Source organism: Petromyzon marinus, chromosome 64 (assembly GCF_048934315.1).
Source record: "Petromyzon marinus isolate PM22_M1 ecotype Great Lakes invasive population chromosome 64, UKy_Petmar_22M1.pri1.0, whole genome shotgun sequence".
Taxonomy (NCBI): domain Eukaryota; kingdom Metazoa; phylum Chordata; class Hyperoartia; order Petromyzontiformes; family Petromyzontidae; genus Petromyzon; species Petromyzon marinus.
In genome coordinates, this window is record NC_133730.1 from 8,847,312 (window position 1) to 8,873,628 (window position 26,317).

The 26,317-nt window shown below is 45.3% G+C and overlaps 1 protein-coding gene across 1 annotated transcript; it reads left to right on the forward strand.

Moving 5' to 3' along the window:
• LOC142906427 (uncharacterized) lies at positions 1-24,546 on the forward strand. The gene is made up of 10 exons (XM_076054131.1): positions 1-561; positions 3,221-3,346; positions 8,161-8,297; positions 10,253-10,378; positions 11,880-12,015; positions 13,552-13,633; positions 14,206-14,378; positions 15,527-15,587; positions 17,084-17,201; positions 21,937-24,546. Exons 2-10 carry the CDS (start codon positions 3,332-3,334, stop codon positions 24,305-24,307), a joined length of 3,219 nt encoding a protein of 1,072 aa, XP_075910246.1. The 5' UTR covers positions 1-561; positions 3,221-3,331; the 3' UTR covers positions 24,308-24,546.
• The last annotated feature ends 1,771 nt before the right edge of the window (positions 24,547-26,317 follow it).

Below are 26,317 nucleotides of genomic sequence, written 5' to 3' on the forward strand. Positions count from 1 at the left end.
TTATTACACGCTTTTTATTAACTCTGTTGTATCCTCAAATGTTGTAACTCAATTTAAACCCACTTCCCAATGCGGTATCGACTGCAAACTTGGTATACTTATGGCATACCGATGACAATACTATATTCTATCATCACATTTAAAAAAAATTCTAAACAATCTTTTTTTTATATGTTACGTTTCGACTTGGGTCTAATTGTCCACGCTCAAGTGACGTTGGCTGTAACTGGCCACGGTCCCCTTACGTCATGGCAAGCTTCGGGGCCACTTCCTGGAACAGTGGAGTTCTGCCATTGCTAGCACGGTGTTTTTATGAAAGTTGTACTTAAATATTGCTTATTTATTTTCCTCTTAAATGCGTGAACGTTTTTGTTGACTCCTTGGCCTGGGCTGCGACTTCCGGCGGTGACGTCATTCGTCAGTGGTCACGTGCCAGGAAACTCCTGGCGACACGTCACTTCTTCCGGTGACGTCACGTGGCACGTGATCGCTTTCGTGGAGCTCGGGCGTCTCACTCCGTGCTTCAACCGCGACTCGGGCAGACACGAGTCTCGTCTGAAGGTAAATTAAATTTCGATTTAAAGCTTTCGTGACTGCAAGGATTCATCTTCTTTGGTTCTTTCGGTAAAGTCACGTAGAATGAGAATAAAATAATAAATTTATAAAATAACAATATTCTCACGACGTTCCGGCCACAACACAAGCGGCCTTCATCAGGTGAAGGGACGAGACTGGTAGGACAGCGCTGATGAAGGCCGCTTGTGTTGTGGCCGGGACGTCGTGAGAATATTATTGAGTTATTTTATTTGATCAATTTATTATTTTATTCTCATTCTACGTGACTTTACCGAAAGAACCAAAGAAGGTAAATTAAATTATTAAATTAAAACTATTTAACTACACTATCATATTAAATGTTTTTTAAATGTATATACATTGTACGGGGTAAGGCCCACTGAGCTTCGTACCTCCTATGGCGCTGCACTCTGATGTTGTAGGAGTGTTGTTATAACAATTAGTGTTTTAAATGTTGATTTAAAGCTTTCGTGACTGCATTAATTCATATTCTTAGCTCTTTCGGTAAAGTCACGTTGTTTCCCTTCAACGTGACTTTACCAAGAGCTAAGAATTAGTGTTTTTATAACAATTCTATAATTTGATTTAAAGTTGCGCATTTTGATGTGACGTCACATTTCTCAAACCCCCCCCCCCGTCATATTCTAGATTTAAAGCTTTCGTGACTGCTAGGATCCATACTCTTTGGTTCTATTGGGTAAAGTCACGTAGGTAAAAAAGTAAAATAACAAAAATCACGACGTTTCGGCCACAACACAAGCGGCCTTCATCAGGTGAAGGGACGAGACTGTCTGGAGGACAGCGCTGGAGTGAAAAAAGCCACGCTCAGATCACGACCTTTAAGCTGTGTGAGAAGAAACAAAGCGCCTTGACAAAGGAATTAGCATATAATTTAGCATTGAAATGGCTCATTGAAATAGCTAAGTTAAAGTATACACATCCGCAGAGGCACCCCTTGACAAAGGAATTAGCATAGAATTTAGCATTGAAATAGCTGAGTGATTAGCTTGTAACTGGTCACAGAAATAGCTATGTTAAAGTCAGCATATACATTCACCGAGGCACCTAGTACAAATCAAACAGGAGAATTTAGCGAAACACAACCACGCTCAGACGGCGGACCTTTAAGCTGTGTGCGAGCAAACAAGGTGCCCTGACAAAGAAATTAGCATAAAAATTAGCATTTGATTGGCCGATTTTATAAAAGAGGTGGTGTACGTGCCGGTGGACTTGCCGTTTGGCGCGGGGGGTGGGAGTTTACCTATTGATGGTGTGAAAAAGGGAATTTATAAGAGCTGCGAAAGTTTGGGGTACCACTACTTGAAAAATATACTGTACCATTGAAATTAGTTTAATGTTTAGTTCGATTTAGAACATCTTTCCAATGGTTGCTTAATTCGAAACCATCTTCTCGGTTGAAATTGTCTGTGTTTGTAGATTCACGAGGCAATTCAGATCTACAAACACAGACACAATTTCAACCGAGAAGATGGTTTCAAATTAAGCAACCATTGGAAAGATGTTCTAAATCGAACTAAACATTAAACTAATTTCAATGGTACAGTATATTTTTCAAGTAGTGGTACCCCAAACTTTCGCAGCTCTAATAAATTCCCTTTTCACACCATCAATAGGTAAACTCCCCCCCCCCCCCGCGCCAAACGGCAAGTCCACCGGCACGTACACCACCTCTTTTCTAAAATCGGCTAATCAAATGCTAATTTTTATGCTCATTTCTTTGTCAGGACACCTTGTTTGCTCGCACACAGCTTAAAGGTCCGCGGTCTGAGCGTGGTTGTGTTTCGCTAAATTCTCCTGTTTGATTTGTACTAGGTGCCTCGGTGAATGTATATGCTCTGACTTTAACATAGCTATTTCTGTGACCAGTTACAAGCTAATCACTCAGCTATTTCAATGCTAAATTCTATGCTAATTCCTTTGTCAAGGGGTGCCTCTGCGTATGTGTATACTTTAACTTAGCTATTTCAATGCTAAATTCTATGCTAATTCCTTTGTTAAGGGTTGCCTTTGCGGATGTGTATGCTTTAACTTTAACATAGCCATTTCTGTGACCAGTCACAAGCTAATCACTCAGCCATTTCAATGCTAAATTCTATGCTAATTCCTTTGTCAAGGCGCTTTGTTTCTTCTCACACAGCTTAAAGGTCGTGATCTGAGCGTGGCTTTTTTCACTCCAGCGCTGTCCTCCAGACAGTCTCGTCCCTTCACCTGATGAAGGCCGCTTGTGTTGTGGCCGAAACGTCGTGATTTTTGCTGCACTCTGATGTTGTAGGAGTGTTATAACAATTAGTGTTTTAAATTTTGATTTAAAGCTTTCGTGACTGCATTAATTTATATTCTTAGCTCTTTCGGTAAAGTCACGTTGTTTCCCTTCAATGTGACTTTACCGAGAGCTAAGAATGAGTGTTTTTGTAACAATTCTATATTTTGATTTAAAGTTGCGCATTTTGATGTGACGTCACATTTCTCAACCCCCCCCCCCCTGTCATATATCGTCACAAATGGCTGACCACGCCCCCCCCCCAGGTGCGTGACGTCATTCATGAACGGCCCCTTTACACAACAGTGCTGCAGAGAATACGTTCTATTCGTTTTACGTGTCTCGTTTTTGGTCACGTGCCAGGAGAATCCCCGCATTCGCTGTTACGTCACTCATCCCGGTGACGTCACGCAGCAACTTCGTGGGGCCGTGCCCGCCTCCACCACTGCGTTCTTACGCTGATTCTCCAGAGCAATGAAACTTAAAAGGGTAAGCTAAACTATTAAACTTAACGATGTAAACTATTTTTTTATTTTAATTTAAAGCTTTCGTGACTGCAGGGATTCACATTCTTGGTTCTTTCGGTAAAGTCACCACGTAGAAGGGAAACAATACGATAAAAAATATATATGAAACAATAAAATTCTCACGACGTTTCGACTGCTTGTGTTGCAGTCGAAACGTCGTGAGAATTTTATCGTTATATGTATTTTTATTTTTTTATTTAATTGTTTGCCTTCTACGTGACTTTACCAAAAGAGCAAAGAATATATTTTTTTATGTTTACCAGGTAAGACCCACTGAGCTGTTCCATGGTAAGCTGAACTTCCATGGTAAACTGGACTTCCATGGTAAATTGGACTTCCATGGTGAACTAGATTTCCATGGCAAACTGAATTTCCATAGTGAACTTGATTACCATGGTGAACTGGACTTCCATGGTAAACTGAACTTCCATCCTAAACTGGACTGCCATGGTAAACTGGATGTCCATGGGTTAACTGAACTTCGATGATTTAAAGCTTTCATGACTGCAGGGATTCATATTCTTGGTTCTTTCGGTAAAGTCACCACGTAGAAGGGAAACAATAAAATAATATAATTTTATAATTTCATTGTTTTATATTTTTGTTATTTTTATTGTTTCCCTTCTACGTGACTTTACCGAAAGAACCAAGAATATGGATTTCCATGGTAAAATACTTCCATTGTAAACTGGACTTCCATGGTGAACTGGACTTCCATTGTAAATTGGACTTCCATGGTAAACTCGATGTTCATGGTAACTGAACTTCCGTGGTAAACTAGATGTCCATGGTAACATATACTTCCATTGTAAACTGGATTTCTATGGTAAACTGGATTTTCAAGGTAAACTGAACTTCCATGGTGAACTGGACTTCCATTGTGCAGTGGATTTCCATGGTAAACTGGACTTCCATGGTCAACTGGATTTCCATGGTGAACTGGAATTCCATAGTAAACTGAATTTACATATTGAACTTGACTACCATGGTGAACTGGAATGCCATGGTAAACAAGACTTACATGGTAAATTTAACTTCCATCCTAAACTGGACTTCCATGGTAAACTGGATTCCTTGGTGAACTGGACTTCCATGGTGAGCTGGATTTTCATGGTAAACTCGATGTTCATGGTAAATTAACTTCCATGGTAAACTAGATGTCCATGGTAAAGTATACTTCCATTGTAAACGTGACTTCCGATGTAAACTGGACTTCCATGGTAAACTGAATTTCCATGGTAAACTGGAATCCCATGGTAAACTGAATTTCCATGGTAAACTGGACTGCCATGGTAAACTGGACTTCCATGGTGAACTGGACTTCCATGGTAAACTGGATTTTTATGGTAAACTGAGTTTCCATGGTAAACTTGATTTCCATGGTAAACTGGACTTCCATGGTAAACTGAATATCCATGGTAAACTAAACTTCCATGGTAAACTGGACTTCCATGGTAACCTGGATTTCCATGGTGAACTGGAATTCCATGTTAAACTGAATTTCTATGGTAAACTGGACTGCCATGGTAAACTGGACGTCCATGGTGAACTGGACTTCTATGGTGAATTGGACTTCCATGGTAAACTGGATTTCCATGGTAAACTGGACTTCCATGGTGAATTGGACTTCCATGGTAAACTGGATTTCCATGGTAAACTGGACTTCCATGGTAAACTGAATTTCCATGGTATACTGGACTTCCATGGTAAACTGGACTTCCATGGTGACCTGGACGTCCATGGTCAGGGGGTCGGCAGGGCCGGGGTCAAATCTACGTCCTCCTGTATACCAGGCGAGGGCATTAACATCTCTCGCCGAACCCCAGCAAGCCTCATGGAGTCACACGGAGCGGCGAGGAGTGTGCACGTCTGATGTTTGTATGCAGAAATAGTCGACGGTGAGGTCTGAATCTCCGTAACTTGTGTGGGGGAGCAATTCCAGGATGGCGTTCCAGAAAGAATACAAAGTCGCCATCTGAAACACATTCAGTCAAGTGCAGCAATGTTATGGCGACTTTTTTTTTAGTTGGTGCTGCTGCTGCAGCTTGCAGCTGCCGGGGAGCATTGGTGCCAAGTTCTGGACGCCAGTTGAAAGAAGAGCTTTATAGCTCATCGGATTCCTGCAGTATAAATAAACGTCCTGATTCTGAATTCAACAACAACGTCAACATAAAACTAATTCGTCAAAAACGCCGTTTTGGAGAAAAAAAAGTACAATGGCCAACGTTTCATGCAATGCCCCTTTTTCATGATGCATCATAACACATTCGTCATTAACATTGCCTTACAAGAACATTAAAAAAACGATATACTACGCAACGTTGCGGCTGATGCCTCTTCTTCACAGGTTATAACAGTCGTTTTGTATGATCGTTACGTGCTGTGACGAAGCCACATTGCCCGAAACGTCACTCGTTACATATTTATTTCCTACTTGGCAACGCTATTGAGGAATGTGAGCCATTATTTGCCATCGTGCGGATGAGAAAATTTACAACCCGAGTGCATTGACATTGGAACCACGCGCACAAATTGCGTGACAGACACAACTCGGGAGATGCATCGAGACGCTTTGGACGGGTCACATGCACGGCCCGATTGCGAATCCACTGCTGGATGAGCCCTGCACAAGCCCAACTTCGGTTTGGGCTTGTGCTAATTGAACCATTTTTTTTTTACCATGCTGGTCCTGGGAAGGTTTGGTAAAGGCTTTGAGCACAGACGTGGAAGAACAGGGAGCACAGAACAACATTTGGATGTTTCTTCACTGCTCTCGACTGCCCATCACGCCGTGTGTGTTTCTGCAGGCACGGATCCACGTTCAAGCCTGCTTATTTAACGTGCTTTCACTACCGCTCTGGGAATTGTAGTTGACCATCGGTGCTAGCACACGGACCGGCAAACCTGCTGCTGCTGCTGCTTCTGCGGAGCAGCGAGGGGCTCTGTAGGCTGCCCCCTTGCGGGCCGCTGCTTTGCCCTTTTTTATTGACTTAAATCTTAAACATAATGTAACGTTAAGATTATTGATTAATTATGGCGGGGAATGGTGACCACAAAATGGACAACAGTCAAACTGTATTGGTAATGCATAGCCAAGGGCACGTACGAATCCGCATTAGACGCAGTTTATTCCATCACCTGTTAAGTTGATTTCAGTCGGAATATTTTCGGCTGCTGCAGATTCCCTGCTGCCTGTCTGTGCTGTAGCCTCTCCGTGTGATTGTGGCTCTCAGACAATTTTCGCTGCTGCTTCTGTGAAAGGTTGCCCGCCCCTGGGGTTAGCAGACGCTGAATAAAAATGCCGTCGAAGCATATTACAAAACCAAAAAAGTGTGTCCCCGGTGTGGATAGAGAGGCACGCGATACTGAATTCTTTGGTGAAGTCATCTGCAGCTCAGTGGGCTGCAGGCTCTCCATCCGGAGCTGTCTTTTGAATCGGCGGCCGCTCTTCCCCATTCGAACGCGGTGACGGGAGTCGCGACCTTTTTTTGATGGCACCCGCCCACCGGGAAATTATTCCGCGCGTGCATCGAGAAAGCGTCCGACAAAAGTCCAGGGCACCAGGAGTCAAATCTGCCTTTGTGGAACACGGAGCCAGCCGATCGCCATCATGTCTGGGTGCTGCCACACAGCAGCAGGCTGTGAAGCGTCTTCGCGTTCAGCCGCTAGTAACGTTTCGTCTTCCGGCTGCTTCCGCGTCAGGAGAGCTGATTTTGACTCGCACCACCACCACCGACCCCCCCCGCAAGATTTTCCGACCGGGGTTTTGCGAAACACGGCGGGGAAATAAGTGATTGTTGCGCAAAAATTTGCTGTTCTTTGTACCGCTCACCACAGGCAGACCGCCTATACGTTGATTTGTATTTCACCGATTATTTACGAGCATGTGGGGGTCCTAGATTTAAAGCTTTCGTGACTGCAAGGATCCATAGTCTTTAGTTCTATTCGGTAAAGTCACGTATGTAAAAAAATAAACAAAAATCACGACGTTTTGGCCACAACACAAGTGGCCTTCATCAGGTGAAGGGACCAACCTGTCCTCTGCTGTCCTCTGGACAGGTTGGTCCCTTCACCTGATGAAGGCCGAAACGTCGTGATTTTTGTTTATTTTTTTACCTACGTGACTTTACCGAATGGAACCAAAGAGCATGTGGGGGTCGTGCGACCTGATGTCTAAACTCCATAATAGATGTTTTTGTGTTAGATCACATACATTTGAATGTGTCATTAAACCGGCCACCACCCAACACAGCCAATTAGTAAGTTGTGTCGCGTAAACGGAGCATGCCGATTCGTTACTCGTACAGCACAGTGGTGTTTTGGAGAGTAAACCCAGTAATTACGAGCATCATCAGGCGACAGCCAGAGTTGTGGGGGAATACCTCCTGTTTCTGTCTTAAAGAGAGGAAGGATGAATGGCATGCCGTCACGTGTGAGCCAATCGGTTGCGAAGGCCAGAGGGGGGTGGGGGGGTGGTTAATGAATGCATATAATATTCTTGGTTCTTTCGGTAAGGTCACGTAGAAGGGAAATAATACAATAATGAAAATAAAACAATAAAAATTGACATTGTTTCCCTTCTACGTGACTTTACCGAAAGAACCAAGAATGTGAATCCCTGCAGTCACGCAGAGCTTTAAATCGAAATTTGAATGCATATAAATCACAAATGACATCTATCACAATGAATATGCATTACTGTATAAACTGCCTCGTGCTGCACTCACTGATCCCATTCCTCTTCTGCCCCCCCCCCAACCCTTTCCCCATGCCTAGGTGAGGAAGTACTGCATCAATCGCCACTATTGGTTTTCGTCCCAACTCGGCTCAGGAATATATAGCAACGTATTTGAATGCACGGACAGCAAGAATAAGATCATTGTGGCAGTGAAGGTTACACACAATGCTGACAGGTGAGAATACGTTGGAACAGGACGACGATTTTAGATTTGCAAGCTTGCGAACTTTCTAAATATCTGCCTCGGGAAATGGGAACAAATCAATTGAAAGCTCCGTGATTGGCGAAGTTAATGTGTGTTTCAGTTTCAGTTTGATTTAGTTTGGTATAGCCCTGTGAGCCATTCGGCTCTTGAATCGGGTGCAACCACAACAAACAAAAAAACTAAAACACGAACAAGAAAAACATCTTAAAGTGACTTTGTGTGACTGTGCAAACAGAAAATCCATGGAAAAAAAAACAGCAAAAATATTCCTGAAAAAAGCACCGTTCACCACCAACGCTGTGTGCAAAAAAATCCCAGTGGGATGCAAGTCAAACAACAACAACAACCACAAGAAAACTTAGATTAAGGCCATCAGTCTAACTCCGTACTACTTATTTCCCACTGTACGTAGCCAACCGTGATAATCGGGGGGGGGGGGGGGGGGGTGAGCTAAGGAGAACAAACTAAACACAAAAAGCCGTTCTAAAGAAATGAGTTAAATTAATACTCTTTGGTTTTATTCGGTAAAGTCACGTAGGTAAAAAATAAAACAACAAAAATCACGACGTTTCGGCCACAACACCAGGCTGTCTCGAGGACAGCGCTGGAGTGAAACACAGCCACGCTCAGACCGCGACCTTTAAGCTGTGTGCGAGGAAACAAGGTGCCTTGACAAAGGAATTATCATAAAAATTAGCATCTGATTGGCCGACTTAGCATGATGAACGGTGTAGAGGTGGTGTACATGCGGGTGCACATGCCGGTTGGCGCGGGGGGGAGGGGGAGTTTACCTATTGATGGTGTGAAAAGGGGAATTTTTAAGAGCTGCGAAAGTTTGGGGTACCACTACTTGAAAAATATACTGTACCATTGAAAATTAGTTTAATGTTTGCTGTTGTGTATAGTAGTGTAGTGTGTAGTGTAGTATGTAGTGTATAGTGTAGTCTGTAGTGAAGTATGTAGTGTATAGCATAATACATATGTATGTTGAACTTCTTTCGCACTATATTCTTGGTTCTTTCGGTAAAGTCACGTAGAAGGGAAACAATATATTTATTTATATTCTTGGTTCTTTACCGAAAGAACCAAGAATATGAATCCCTGCAGTCACGAAAGCTTTAAATCAAACTTCTTTCACACTGTACGTAGTCAACTGTGCTAATCGGAGTTGCTGTATCGCGTTCCCCATCAAATTTCATTTACTTGTTGAGCAGCCTGCACCGTTCATAGTCTGAACGTTTACCACTTGAAATGTTGCAGCTCTTGAGCGACCTGCTATGTATTTGGAGTTAGCGTCTTCTCTCTCTCTTCCACCGTGTTCATGTGGATTTTTTTCTCCGGGTCCTCCGGGATATTTCTCTCAACATTTAGAAACACTTGTTTTAAGAGTATTTGGGTGCCTAACATTTCCAAATGGTAAGCCACCTCGTTGAGCATTCTCTGTAGCCAAATCACTTCTGACAAAGAACTACATAGCTCAGTAGGCCTTACCTTGTAAAATGAATATATAATACATTTGATTTAAAGCTTTCGTGACTGCAGGGATTCATATTCCTGGTTCTTTCGGTAAAGTCACCACGTAGAAGGGAGACAATAAAATAATAAAAATATAAAACAATACAATTCTCACGACGTTTCGACTGCAACACAAGCAATCATCATCAGATCTGGTTTTCACAGGTGTGGTTTTCACACCTGATGATGATGATGATTGCTTGTGTTGCAGTCGAAACGTCGTGAGAATTTTATTGTTTTATATTTTGAATATTTTATTGTTTACCTTCTACGTGGTGACTTTACCGAAATAACCAAGAATATGCATATATAATAGTTCAGTTTAAAAGAGTTGCCGGTGTACACGGTAATGGAGGTTCGTAGTAGTTTGTGATGAGATGTCTGATCTGTGTCGAATTCGTTACACACAGGATGACGGAGGTGGATCGTTTGCATGAAGCTACCTTCCTCAGGAAATTGAGAAACAGGAGGGTCGTCAGGCTGTTGGATCAATTCATGTGGAATGGGAAAATGCACCTGGTTCTCAGTCTCATCACGTAAGGATTACACCAAATTGCTTCACACAGTCATGTTGAGACCTCCTTTGCCAGTAACAAGATAAAGTAATAGGTTTTTACCCTTTTAGCTGGCACAAAAACTGACACCTTTATACAAGGTGATCATGTTTGCAGTAACCACAACACAAGCAGTCAAAAATTCAAACAAAAAGAGACAACTCTGATAATGATATTGGCACTGTCCTTGAATTTGATTGATCCACACCCGAGACGGCTTTTCTTAGAGCCTAGTCTCCACTGGTGTTGGACCAGATGACACCATAAGGCGTACAACTCAAAAACAGTGCACTATCAGAGTATTGAGAGCTCGGGGTAAGCCTTTACACTAAAAGACCTCCTTTGCCAGTAACAAGATATAGTAATAGGTTTTTACCCTTTTAGCTGGCACAAAAACTGACACCTTTATACAAGGGGATCATGTTTGCAGTAACCACAACACATGCAGTCAAAAATGCAAACAAAAAGAGTCAACTCTGATAATGATATTAGCACTGTTCTTGAATTTGATTGGTCCACACCCGAGACGGCTTTTCTTAGAGCCTAGTCTTTTGGCGTCATCTGGTCCAACACCAGTGGAGACTAGGCTCTAAGAAAAGCCGTCTCGGGTGTGGACCAATCAAATTCAACGACAGTGCATATCATCAGAGTTGTCTCTTTTTGTTTGCATTTTTGACTGCTTGTGTTGTGGTTATTGCAAACATGATGCCTTGAATAAAGGTGTCAGTTTTGTGCCAGTTAATAGATATTACTATAGTAGTATCTATTGACTCTATAGTAGTATCTACAGAATCTATCGTAGTACCTATTTAATCTATAGTGGTATCTACTGACTCTATAGTAGTATCTACTGACTCTATAGTAGTATCTACAGACTCTATAGTAGTACCTATTGCATCTTTAGTAGTATCTACTGACTCTATAATTGTATCTACTGACTCTACAGTAGTATCTACTGACTCTATAATAGTATCTACTGACTCTACAGTAGTATCTACTTACTCTATAGTGGTATCTACTGACTCTATAGTAGTATCTACTGACTCTATAGTAGTATTTGCAGACTCTATATCAGTATCTACTTACTCTATAGTAGTATCTACTGACTATTGTATCTGCAGACTCTATAGTATCTACAGACTCTATAGCAGTATCTGCAGACTCTATAGTAGTATATACTGACTCTATAGTAGTATCTACAGACTCTAGTATTATCTGCAGACTCTGCAGCAGTATACTGTATATATAGATTAGAATATATCAAGAATGTTTCTTTATTTGCTGCAAAACATCTGGTAAACAGTCGGAATGTTTTAAGTCAGTTTAAATCAATAGACATTCCAGGAATATGTACGTATCTCAAGCCTTACCTTACCGTTACGGTGTAACAATATTCATTGCACATGTATATTAGATATGTAAGCACATTTACGTTGGAATATGTATGACTTTATCGGCATTGGATGTGTTTTTTTGTCTTCAGGGGAGGGAATCTTCAGGATGTCCTGCGGCAGAAAGGTCCCTTCCCTTTGGACCTTGTTAAATTGTACGGACGATCTTTGCTGGAGGTCTTGGCTTTCTTTAAAGAAAAGAAAGTTGTTCATGGGAACATCACGCCAGTAAGTTTGGAGAATCATATCTCAATTAGGACTCATAAGCAAAGCTCACAGTTTAGGTCATCACACGCCCCCAGTTCACATTATCTTGAGGTTGACAGGTTTAATCCGGTATTCAGACTTCGTTCTTACAAATTTAAGTGGATATTAGAATTGGCGCTATTGTTGTTAACCAAAGCATCCAATCTTTCGTGAAAAAATATACAGGTGGCCTCTGGCTTACAACGATTTGGCTTGCGACCTTCCGCTTTTACGGCCTTTCCTATAGTCAGTAAGACCCCCACAGTAATGATGAGAACTCGTTTCTATGACCGCCTAAGGACTGCTACTGAGGCCGAGGTAATTGGTGACGAGTTCTGCACATGTCATGCTGCAGACTCCTAGTGTAGTGTATAGTGTAGTGTAGTATAGTGTATAGTATATAGTAGTGTATAGTATAGTGCAGTGTATAGTAGTGTAGTATATAGTATAGTGTATAGTAGTGTAGTATATAGTATAGTGTATAGTAGTGTAGTGTATAGTATAGTGTATAGTAGTGTAGTGTATAGTAGTCTATAGTAGTGTAGTGTATAGTGCAGTGTATAGTAGTGTAGTGTATAGTGCAGTGTATAGTAGTGTTGTGTATAGTTGTGTAGTGTATAGTATAGTGCATTGTATAGTAGTGTTGTGTATAGTTGTGTAGTGTATAGTATAGTGCAGTGTATACATAGTGTTGTGTACATTAGTGTAGTGTATACGTAGTGTAGTGTATGGTAGTGTAGTGTATAGTATAGTGCAGTGTATAGTGTAGCGTATAGTATAGTGCAGTGTATAGTAGTGTTGTGTATAGTTGTGTTGTGTATAGTAGTGTAGTATATAGTATAGTGCAGTGTATAGTAGTGTGGTGTATAGTAGTGTAGTGTATAGTAGTGTAGTGTATAGTGCAGTGTATAGTAGTAGTGTTGTGTATAGTGCAGTGTATAGTAGTGTTGTTTATAGTTGCGTAGTGTATAGTGGAGTGTATAGTAGTGTAGTGTATAGTAGTGTAGTGTATAGTTGTGTAGTGTATAGCATTGTAGTGTATACTAGTGTAGTGTATAGTAGTATAGTGTATAGTTGTGTTTGTGTATAGCAGTGTAGTGTATAGTAGTGTAGTGTATAGCAGTGTAGTGTATAGTAGTGTCGTGTATAGTAGTGTATAGTAGTGTTGTGTATAGTGTATAGCAGTGTAGTGTATAGTATTGTATAGTAGTGTAGTGTATAGTAGTGTATAGTAGTGTAGTGTATAGTAGTGTTGTGTATAGCAGTGTAGTGTATAGCAGTGTAGTGTATAGTATTGTATAGTAGTGTAGTGTATAGTAGTGTAGTGTATAGTAGTGTCATGTATAGTAGTGTATAGCAGTGTAGTGTATAGTAGTGTAGTGTATAGTGGATAATAGTGTAGTGTATAGTAGTGTAGTGTATAGTTGTGTAGTGTATAGTTGTGTAGTGTGCAGGCAACATGTCATGCTCAGACCTATAGCCTAATGCACATTTTCTCTCCTTCTCCTTCTTCTTCAGGGAAACATAATGGTGGTCGACCATGACACAGGCTCCATAAAGATGATTGACTTTAACGCCTGCTTTAATGAAGACCAACCGTGTAAGTTGTTTTTGGAGCACGTTAACAACCCCTGAGATGTCGTTGTAACTAGATACAGTAGAACCTTGGATTGCGAGTTTTTGGAAGACGAGCACATTTTTAAAATAAATATTAATTTGATAAACGAGTGAGGTCTTGCAATACGAGCAGTACGTATACGCTTTGTCTGCCGAGCGTCACGTGATCACAACTGATATACGAGCGCTTTGATATACGAGCGCTTTGGATTACAAACACGTTTCCGGAACGAATTATGCTCGCAATCCAAGGTTTATACTGTACTAACAAATCCACGAGTCCATCATATCAATTTACAATAGGATGGTGTTACTTGCAATGTACCATAGTAGCATGTCTCCCGTGTACTATTTTCTGTTAATATAAGCGACGCTGCCTAAGCCCTGGGTAATAAGGTTATGGTAGATCCATTGCAAGAAGGGATGGTTCACATTCCAGTGGAAATCCACACCTACCCTGTGACGTCCAAGGTAGGTGAGCGCATCGCGTGAGAAAACATCACAAAGACAACTTTGTGCTCCGGACCACCGTCATCGTCTCTTCCTTCTGTACAGTTGTCAAGGTCAGGGGGACCCCGGGCTACAAGGCCCCCGAAGCTCTGCTGGGTCTCCCATACGGCTCGCCCATCGACCTTTGGTCGGTTGGCGTCATACTGGCCGAGTTGGCCGTGGGCAAAAGGCTGCTTCCGACGTGGAAATTCTGGCTGGATGTCCCTGGCCTCACGAAGGTACAATCACCACACTGTATAGTCACGTGACATAGCGGTCATGTAGGGCAATATAAGCGCGGTAATACATGAAAGTTGCTATAATTAGTCATTCACAGGTGGTAACAATTTATCTTCAAAATTTCCTTGCGGCAAGCCAAACCACGTGGCTATGATTACCCATTGAGCACGGAGCACTTGCTTCTTCGAAGTTTATTTTGTTGGTTGAATGTAAGAAGAGAATGAACACTTGCGAGCATCAAATGCATGCAGTTCACAAGTGATGCATACTTACCCTGCAATTTGTGGACAAATTGCATGAGTTCAGCACACCGCAGTGAATGGTGAATGTTGTGGATTTACTCTTCCATACACCGGTGTGCTGAATTCGTAACGGATTGGCATGTTTTGTTTACGTGACAAACCTTAATTATTCACTGTGTCGGATGGTGGCAGGTAGAACGATGCATTTATATTAACGCGATCTAACTCAAAAACCTCCCTTATGGATGATATTGGTGAGAAAAATTTGTTAAGCCAATCGTCCCAAAACCCATACAAATTTAAGGGTGGATGTCACTTTTAAAGAGAAAAAAAAAGCAATGGATTTTAATGTTAATATTTTACCCACTCTTTGTTTCACATTTCAACACAGATAAAAGGTACCTTAGCGAAATTTGAATCAGAATGTGTATTTATACTGGAGGAATCCGAAGAGCTGTAAAGCTTTTTTTCACAGATGTCCAATAGGGGCACGGGGTAAGAATGTTATAACAACAAACAGTACAAAACACGTTAGGAGGGTAAAGTGCACGCAAGGTAAACAAATTACCCAAACACAAACAAATCAAACTAAACCATCCCCATCCTACCAGGCAACCCCCGCTGAGGGATGAACTTATTTTGCACAAGCGACCTTGCCATCAATGATAGCTCAACAAATTGGCTTATCATCACGTGGAAATGTATCGCAGCTGGGGGGGGGGGGGGGTTCAAACTGTTTGTGGCAAGCACTTGGGGAATGCACCATTTGCGGCAGCACAACTTGTGGTTCGATCCGACTAATTGGATGCATCATCGAGAAATAATCGAATTTATATGAAACCGTGACTACAAGAAGCTCTGAACTTTCCAGTGATGTACCAACAAACGTGTGAATCTATTTCCAGATCCTGAATGATCCTCCATCAGAAATGCTGGAGGCTGCACCGCTTCGGAGCATGTATTTCGGTAAGGGAAAAATACAGTCAGTTCTGCTATAATGCATTTTTTTAAGAACGTGAAATGGATGTTGCGTGACGAATGTATTCGGAAACACGTTTTTGTTTTATATATAACGAAGATGCAAATTGGATACATCGAGTTTGTGATGTCCATCTCGACCCTGATGCCTGTATATTTTGAGTTTGCATGTTTTCCTCTTGGGTTGCGTGCATTTCTCTCCACGTGCTTCAGTTTCCCCCCCCCCCCCACGTTTAGAATCAACATCGTGCGTTTAAACGCATTTGGTCGCTATAAATCTTGATGTAATTATATACCACTTCGTTCAGCTCTCGTTTGCGATTGCCATTTCTCTGCTAAAACAGCGCTATATATGTCAGCGGGCCTTGCCTTGTAAAATAGGAGGATACATTAATAGTGTAATAGATGACACCTTCAAATACAGAGAAACCATCGAGCTTGGCCAGCTGTCTTCTCTGGTTCTTTCGGTAAAGTCACGTAGAATGAGAATAAAATAAAATAATAAATTAAGAAAATAAAACAACACAATAAAATTCACACGACGTTTCGGCCACAACACAAGTGGCCTTCTTCAGGTGAAAGGAAGAAGGCCACCTGAAGAAGGCCACTTGTGTTGTAGCCGAAACGTCGTGAGAATTTTATTGTGTTATTTTGTTAATTTATTATTTTATTCTCATTCTACGTGGTGACTTTACCGAAAGAACCAAAGAAGATGAATCCTTGCAGTCACGAAAGCTTCAAATCTAAACTTGGCCAGGTGATTGGAGTCCACTGCGTGGCGGCCTTCCTGCTTGCCCGTGGTTACTTGCGCCTCTGAGTAATTCTCTCATCGCGAGTGAGTAAATGCTGTGCGCATTAGAAATTCTATATTTTGACGGACATTAAAGCGGATGGACTTGGACGCACATAAGGATGTGGCGAGACCGGCGGATGACAGAGCCGAGTGGAAGGCAGCGGTGCTACCTCATGTACGTACATTCAGGGGCGGAGCCAGGATTTCAGGCCGGGGCGACATTCAACAAATGTTAATTTCAAGAATGATTTAGAGAGTCAGGTTGTTGAACTAGACGCCATCGGTTGGCGGACACGCTCTGACAATGCAGTTGCACGGAGTCCGCCAGACCGAGTGTCGTACACTTATACGCAGAATGTCACCCCTGTCACCCCCCCCGGCTCCGCCCCCACGTACATTGAACTTCTTTCGCACCGTACGCCGCCAAGCATGCTGATCAGAGGTTTGCCGGTGGAAGGACAACAAACTAAGCACCAAAAGCAGTTCTCAAATAAATTAGTTTTCAATTCGTGGCTGCGTGCCACCGACGTTCTGGAGAGAGGACGGCACTGGACGACAATTGAATCCCGTGCTTTAGCTTTCAGAATTCCCTCATTGGCTTCCCCACTAAATGATTATCTGCACCTTTTGCTGTTGTCGTATGAAAGGCTAATACTGTGATCCATTTCGTTATCTGTTGTCCCTTCCCCAGACGAATCTGGACAGCTGACTGAGGGATGCATCGAACGAATGCCTCACTGCTTTCCTCTCGACACGTTCCTGAACGACTTGGACAGCTCTTTCCAGGAGTTCATCAAGTGTTTCCTACAGTAAGTGTCCCACTTTGGATTTCCCTCGGCATTCACTCGCAAATTCACGTCCGATTACATTTCACCACCTTAAAATTTCGACACAATGGGGAGGTGGTGAGGAGCAATTGGGATTGTTCCTGCAATGTCCCCACTTAGCAGACTGAGCTAAACGAGCGATCACGTATTCTCGACTATTTTTTATTTTACCAGGTAAGGCCCACGGAGCTATACGGCCCTTTAACAGAAGCAACACTGGCCACAAATGATAGCTGAACGAAGTGGCTTATTGTCGTGTGCATAGCAGCAGTCAAATACTCTGAACGCGTTACGTTTATTCTAAACGTGCAGGAAAAACCATAGGACCCAGAGAAAAATCCACACGACCACAGGGAGAACAAATATGCAGCAGGCGTCCCCTCGTGCAAACTCATCCTCCCCACCCCCTCATCACGATGTCACTTTGCACTTGTAACTTGGCCGTGCCCTCCTGATTAGCAACGAGGGTGTAAGAACCACCATGGTAACACTCCATGACACCTCTGCGCTTTGTAGCAGGAGGCAGTGACCCGGTGGCATTCATCGCAAGAGTAGGCCATTGTGGGCCGGCGTCAGAGCTAAAGTTTGTCAAATTCAAAAATTACACCGCGAGTTACCCGATGTGGATTATTACTCGCAAAGCAGCAATCATCGCTAACTACTGACAGCAGACTAATGCCGTAGACTTAGGGGGTTGTCAACCTGTAGCTCTGGAGCCGAACGCAGCTCTTTGGCTTCTACCTTGAATTTATTGGGTGCATTTGTGAAGATACCCGCAGCAGAAAATGAGTACATCTGATCAGCATAATCATTGGTTCACTGCAGGTAGCTTTTAAAAAAAAATCTTAAACATTATTTTACACTACACTATACACTACACTATACACTACACTATACACTACACTATACACTACTATACACTACTCTATACACTACACTATACACTACTATACACTACACTATACACTACACTATACACTACACTTTACACTACACTATACACTACACTATAATAATATTGGTCACGTGTTAAACTGATAATTTAACACGTAGGTTTTCACCCCTAATACAGGTTTTTTTTGGGTTAAATCGCATAAATCATTACTAGTACAGCACACCGGTGTGTTGGAAAGCGAAGCCACAACATTTACAATCAGAATTCAACATTTCGCCAGTAATTACAACTCGCTTCATCAGGCGACAGCAAGATTTGTGGACAAATCCCCTACTGTTTCGTTCCTTAAATAGAGGGGTAGGTGTGTGATGGCATCACTTGCGAGCCCGTCTTGAACGAAGTTGGGTTTGGGGGGGATTAATGAATGCATGTACAGTAAAAACCTTGAATTGCGCAGCATAATTCGTTCCGGAAACGTGTTTGTAATCCAAAGCACTCGTACATCAGTTGTGATCACGTGACGCTCGGCAGACAAAGTGTATACACGTACACTACTCGTATTGCTAGACCCTCGCTCGTATATCAGTTGTGATCACGTGACGCTCGGCAGTACAAAGCGTGTACACGTACACTACTCGTATTGCTAGACCCTCGCTCGTATATCAAATTAATATTTATTTGAAAGTTTTGTCCATCTTGCAAAACACTCGCATGCCAAGTTACTCGCAATCCAAGGTTTTACTGTAAATGACAATGGGTATGCATTGCCGGTTGGGTTATTTATATGGTAATCACACTCATTACGCGTGCATATTATGCGAGGCCATTATTCTTGTACCTCCTGTCGATTGTGTGCACTAAAATAGCCATACCTGTGAAGAGGAGTCGGGGAATAGTTGAACCACTTCTTTAATTCAACAACGCACAGCAATTCTAGATTTGAAGCTTTCGTGACTGCAAGGATCCACACTCTTTGGTTCTATTCGGTAAAGTCACGTAGGTAAAAAAATTAAACAAAAAAATCACGACGTTTCGGCCACAACACAAGTGGCCTTCATCAGGTGAAGGGACCGGACACTGTCCTCTGGATAGTCCGGTCCCTTCACCTGATGAAGGCCACTTGTGTTGTGGCCGAAACGTCGTGATTTTTTTTTACCTACGTGACTTTACCGAATAGAACCAAAGAATATCGCAAAGCGACTCTCGTTCCAAGCCAACCCCGAGCACACAGCCCCCTTTTAACCTCTCTGCCCTTGCTCCCAATACACATCCACGTCCGGTACGCCTCTGGACCGGGTGACGTCATTTGCCCTTTAACCCTTGACCCCCCCCCCCCCGTCCAGCATATTCCCGCGCGTGTGATTGGTGCGTGTTCGTGAGAGCGGAGATGTTGTGTCTGCGTGGTGCGTGTGCGCGGAAGGGTGGCTCGCAGATTCCCTTACACCTGTGATTGTTCAACGGTAATCCCTATCATTGAACGTTGAATTATCCGGCGATATGGTTTCAGTCCTCCCTGAAGGTCTTCATTTTGCTGGTGCCCCACCGTACAATCCCTGTCGATGAGATAATTGCTGAAAGAGGACTCAGAAAGTTAGTCATCGCCCGCATAAGCTGAGATGACTAGGCATGAGGTTGCCAAGATTATTGAGAACAGTAAATTGGCAAAAACTAATATTGGTTTCAGTGAAGCAAAAGCCTTAAGAGAATTGTGCACAAGTAAAAATATCCAAAATGCTTGCTGCTGATAAGGGCTGAATCAACTGTTGTGATGCCCTGTGAGGATTACACTATACACTACTATACACTACTGTACACTACACTACTATACACTACACTACTGTACACTACACTACTATACACTACACTACTATACACTACACTATACACTACACTATATACTACTATACAACACTACACTACTATACGCTACACTACTATACACTATACACTACACTATACACTGCTATATACTACACTATACACTACACTACTATACACTACACTACTATACACTACACTACTATACACTACACTACTATACACTACACTATACAATACTATACACTACACTATACACTACGATACACTACACTACGATACACTACACTGCTATACACTACACTGCCATACACTACACAACTATACACAACACTACTATACACTACACTACTATACACTACTATACAATACTATACACTACACTGCTATACATTATACACAACACTACTATACACTACTATACACGACACTACTATACACTACTATACACTACACTACTATACACTACACTACTATACACTACTATACACAACTATACACTACACTACTATTCACTACACTACTATACACTACACTACTATACACTACACTACACACTAGTGCTGTACTAGTAACGAATTGGCATTTTCTGTTTACGTGAAAAACCTTACTAATTAGCTGTGTCGGGAGGTGGTGGGTTTAATTATACATTTCTATATTTACTCGATCTAATCCAAAAAAACCAATAATTGATTAAATATGCCAGGGAATGGGTCACTGTGGAATGTCTTGGTGGCAACAATACGTCGTCAAACTGTATCGTTAACTAAAGGGGACAAAAACTAAAGAGACAGTTTATTCCATCACCTATTTTGTGTATTGAAATCAGAATGTGTTATTGTTATCTGCTGTATACCCGCTGCTGTGTTTGGGTACATGTAACTCTGCATGTGATGCGGCTCTCAAACCCTTTTGGTCAAAGTTAAAAAAGTAAAAATGGCTCTAGTGCTTCTTTGAAAGGTTGCCGACCCCGTGCCATAGACTCGGATTCAAAGACTCACGGAGACCCAACGACTCGTATAGATGCTGACTTACACACCCACACACTCATATAGACACATGGACTTAAAGGCAGACTTTTGACGAGACACGGACCTCGCAGAGGCAATCATCACCCGTCATGGCAGACTGATGCCCCAGGTTGCGCTTGTAAAATTGACTATCCTGGTCTTTTCAGTTCTCATCTGGTTAAACAAAATAAGCTTGGAACTAAACTTAGACCCTTCCTATTTACACGAGGAACCACCTTATCTGTCACTCATGGTCTTATCTCGGTTATTGATTGAAAATAGAAAACTCATCCGTAATAGTTTCCCTCCAAAGTAAAATGGGAAGAAGAAATCTGAATCAGATTCTAATTCTCTCTGTTACAATCAGTACCAGCACATCCTACCAAAGGATGCATAGAATGAGCATGGAGCAAGCACCAGCAACATGGCACAAATGAGCCTCCAGCACTCACCGCATCTCTCCGTGGAGATGCGTCAAAAAGGAAAAGTCATCTTCACACTTTTATATTCCTAACATGGTCACATAATTTGTATGGTGAGACACGGGCTTCAAAAAACAAAAGGATTTGTGTGAAAAACGTTGGTCCCCGCTTAGAAGATAACAATTCGAGGTTAATTTATACGTGAATTAAATAGGCAACAGTGTCTGTTTAACACGGAGGCTTGTGCGACCAATATTATCCATAAGAGGTTTTTTTCGGTTAGGAGGATTTCTCCACAATTCTGGCTGTCGCCTGATGAGGCTGGTTGTAATTACTGGCGAAACGTCACGAGGCTTGTACGGTAAATGTTGTTGGTTTACTCTCCAGCGCCATCGGTGTGTTGAACCAGTAACTAATTGGGATGTTTTATTTACGCAGCGAACGTGGGTGGTGGCGGGTTTTACGACACATTCATATTTCCGCGATCTAACGCAAAACAACACCTCTGTTATGGGGAGCAGTCTCTCTTTTTAATTTGGTTATTTTAAGAAGTGTACTTTTTGTGTTTTCAGTTGGACGCCAGAAGAGCGACCCACCCCAAAAGAAGCTCTCCAACACCCATGGATGACGCGGGAAGCAGAAGCGTGTGAACCTTGCGGGCCCAAAAGCAGGCGCACGAGAATCTGGCACTTTGTGCGCAAGTTGTTCAAACGTCTCGTCTGCGGAGGCCGTGCTGAGGATGACGACACACGGCTTCCTCGTGCTCGCAACCCCACCGCTCCCTCATCCTACCCACAATCAGCTGCACGGGCAGCCGCCCGGAACTCTTCCCCAATTAAAATGCGCAGATGCTATCAACCATCATTGCTATCATCATCATCATCCACTTACAAGTATCAACTCGAGGCCCCAACCCGTCCACACCCCCAGCCGTCCAGGCCCACAGCCGTCCAGACACGTACCCGTGGGAGACCCCAAACGTCCAAACCCCCACCCGTTCCTGCCCCCACCCATCCGTGCCCCCACACATTCGGACCCCGATACAGCCAGACCCCAACCCATCCATGCCCCTACCCGAACGGACACCCACCCGACTGGGCTTCCACCCGTTCATGGCACCAGCCGTCCGGACACTCATTCGTCCGGATTCCCACCCATCCGGGCCCCCACCCATCCGGGCCCCCACCCATTCGAGACCCCACCCATCCGAGACCCCACCCATCCGGGCCCCCACCCATCCGAGACCCCACCCATCCGAGACCCCACCCATCCGAGACCCCACCCATCCGTGCCCCCACCCATCCGAGACCCCACCCATCCGAGACCCCACCCATCCGTGCCCCCACCCATCCGGGCCCCCACCCATCCGGGCCCCCACCCATCCGGGCCCCCACCCATCCGAGACCCCACCCATCCGTGCCCCCACCCATCCGAGACCCCACCCATCCGAGACCCCACCCATCCGTGCCCCCACCCATCCGAGACCCCACCCATCCGTGCCCCCACCCATCCGAGACCCCACCCGTCCGTGCCCCCACCCGTTCGTGCCCCCACCCGTCCGTGCCCCCACCCGTTCGTGCCCCCACCCGTTCCTGCCCCCACCCATCCGTGCCCCCACTCATCCGAGACCCCACCCATCCGGGCCCCCACCCATCCGTGCCCCCACCCATCCGGGCCCCCACCCATCCGTGCCCCCACCCATCCGAGACCCCACCCATCCGGGCCCCCACCCATCCGAGACCCTACCCATCCGAGACCCCACCCATCCGTGCCCCCACCCATCCGTGCCCCCACCCATCCGAGACCCCACCCATCCGAGACCCCACCCATCCGGGCCCCCACCCATCCGTGCCCCCACCCATCCGGGCCCCCACCCATCCGGGCCCCCACCCATCCGAGACCCCACCCATCCGTGCCCCCACCCATCCGAGACGCCACCCATCCGAGACCCCACCCATCCGTGCGCCCACCCATCCGAGACCCCACCCATCCGAGACCCCACCCATCCGTGCCCCCACCCATCCGGGCCCCCACCCATCCGTGCCCCCACCCATTCGGGCCCCCACCCATCCGGGCCCCCACCCATCCGAGACCCCAACCATCCGTGCCCCCACCCATCCGAGACCCCACCCATCCGAGACCCCACCCATCCGTGCCCCCACCCATCCGTGCCCTCACCCATCCGGGCCCCCACCCATCCGTGCCCCCACCCATCTGGGCCCCCACCCATCCGTGCCCCCACCCATCCGAGACCCCACCCATCCTGACCGCCACCCATTCTGGCCCCCACCCATCCGGGCCCCCACCCGTCCGTGCCCCCTCCCATCCTGGCCCCCACCCGTCCGTGCCCCCACCCGTCCGTGCCCCCACACATTCGGACCCCTAAACATCCAAAATTCAAGCCGTCCATCCCCCTACCCGTTTGGACACCCATCCGACTGGGCTTTCAACCATTTATGCCACCAGCCGTCCGGATACTCATCCTTCCGGACCCCCACCCATCCGGGCTCCCACCCATCCGTACTCCCAGCCGTCCGTGCCCCAACCCATCTGGGCTCCAATCCACCTGGACCCCGACCTATCCAGACATCTACCCATCCGTGCCCCCATCCGTCTGGACCCCTAACCGTCTGTGCCATCATCCGTGCGGACACCCACCGATCCGGACCCCCGCCCGTCCAGACTCCCACCCGTCTGGACCCCCACCCATCTGCAACTCCACCTGTTCGTGAAGCGACCCATCCAGACCCCCACCCATCTGGACTCCCACCCGTCCGGACCCTCACCCGTCCAGACCCACACTCGTCCGGACCCCCACCTGTCTGGGCTCCCACCCGCTCATGCCACCACCCATCTAGATCACCGCCCGTCCGTGCCACCGCCCGTCCGGACCCCCACCTCTCCGGACTCTCACCCGTCAGGGCCCCCACCCATTTGTGCTAACACCCATCCGGACCCCCACGTGCGTGGGAAAAGTGCTGTACAAAATAAATGTATTATTATTATTAAATGGCGATATTGTCAGTGTGCTACGGTTATACCAGAAAAGCCTTCTTAGACTCATCAGAAGAAATATTGTACATTTGCATGTGTATTGTAGGAGACAATAACTGGAGAGGCATCTTTATTTATATTACTTAAGTAGTGTTGTATGATGACGAATAAACTTCTGATGAGGCACACTCTGTTTATTGTCCTCTGATGCACTCCCTAACACACAAAGGGTGTATGGTCCCCTCACCCGTTACCCTAAGAAGGTACAGCCTCCGGACTTAGCGGGACCTACACACGGATCTCTTGCTAACCTAAGGAGGTACAGCCTCCTGTCTTGGCGGAACTTACTCTCAAGTCTACCGCTATCCTAGAGTCATCCGGCTGGGACCTAGGGGAGGATATCTGACCCACCGCTGGCCCGGTGGGTCTTGACCGCTGGATACGCCGAGCCTTAGCCCTCAGAAGGGCTGGAAGGCCGGGTCCAGGGTCCTGGCTATCTTCTGCCCGGTCTTCGTGTAGGGGGTCAGAACTCCCCTTGCTTTCTGCACTCACCCTTCTTATACCCGTTTGTGGCCAGGTCTAACCAATCCCACATTCCCACGTGGAACTGTCTGATTGGTTCTTACCAAACTGTGACTGTGATCCACTTTACCTCGTCTGACCCCAACCGTTATTCACACAGAGAGGTAACGCTGCACTGCCCCTTTGATAGCTGGTGGCAATGCAGGTTACCGAACAGTGAGTAGTTAGCACCTTTACATTTGTACTCACACTGCACAACTTACTGAGCACATAATGTGACGCTGACCATATAGCTCGATGGCGATAAATGCCTGGATAGCTGGCTGACTATCCAGCAGTGGCGACGTCGGGCGATGACAATGACGGCAGCGACGATGGCGATGACGACTTCCATGGCGAGACGACCCCAATTCCCACGGACAGCCGAGCTTCCTCGCTCACCCCCTTATATGCTTCCAGCGGGGCCCGGCCCTGCCTTTGCCACCTTCTAGCTGGTTCTGGGAGCTCAAAGATGGGTCCCTTCCATGACGCTTGGCCGAGTTCTTCCACTTGTGGACTTTCCCATGTATACTGTCTCCCCTTGGGTGGGTACACCCGCAATTGCTGCTTCTGGCCACCAGTCAGCGCTGCTACGCTCCATCACCCCCCGCTCTCTTTAAAAAGATAGCCGTCCTGGATAATATTTAGCAACATCACGTTTGTTACGGCAGAGCAACATCCCGCAGAACAACACGCAATCAAGAGTAGGGCGGAACAAAGTTTGATAACAGAATAACAAAACTCTGCAAGGGCGAGCGAAGTAAAAAAATATATGACCCGTCATTCGATGAACACGATTCTGATTCACATTCCCTTTACAACCGCTCATGACGTGAAAATATCCAACATGGGGTAGCGTATCCGATGAACGGAACTTTGCACATTTGGACCGGGTTCTCGACGCCGGTCCCCCGCCTTGCGCATGGTCTTTTGTTCCTTGGGGCTCTGGGGATTTGCACAAAAGGCCTGAAGGGCTCGGCCCCTCCCTGGACTCATCGGAACAACTCAACTGGACTCCTGCCTGGGGTGCTTCGCCCGAGGCAGCTTCGGGAGGATTCCCAGATGTCGGTGGCTCGGATCCTGCGGGCAACACAAGTCAACTTTTCTGAGGCACAGCTTCCGGGGCCGACCACCCCGGCTTGTTGGACACATCAAGACACCGGCCCTAGAGTATTTGGGAATGAACTGTCTAACTGGGAATAAACATAGGGCTTCAGGCGTGACGGGTTAATGAACCAATTGCCATGTTCGCCTATATCCGCACACACCGCCTTTCGAACCTCCACCACCTCAACCGGACCTCACCATGGCTGGTGCAATTTGGGGGACGTACCCGGTGATACCTGCAGGCAGTGCAACCAAGCCCTGACCCAAACTTTCCATGGAAGCACTTACTCC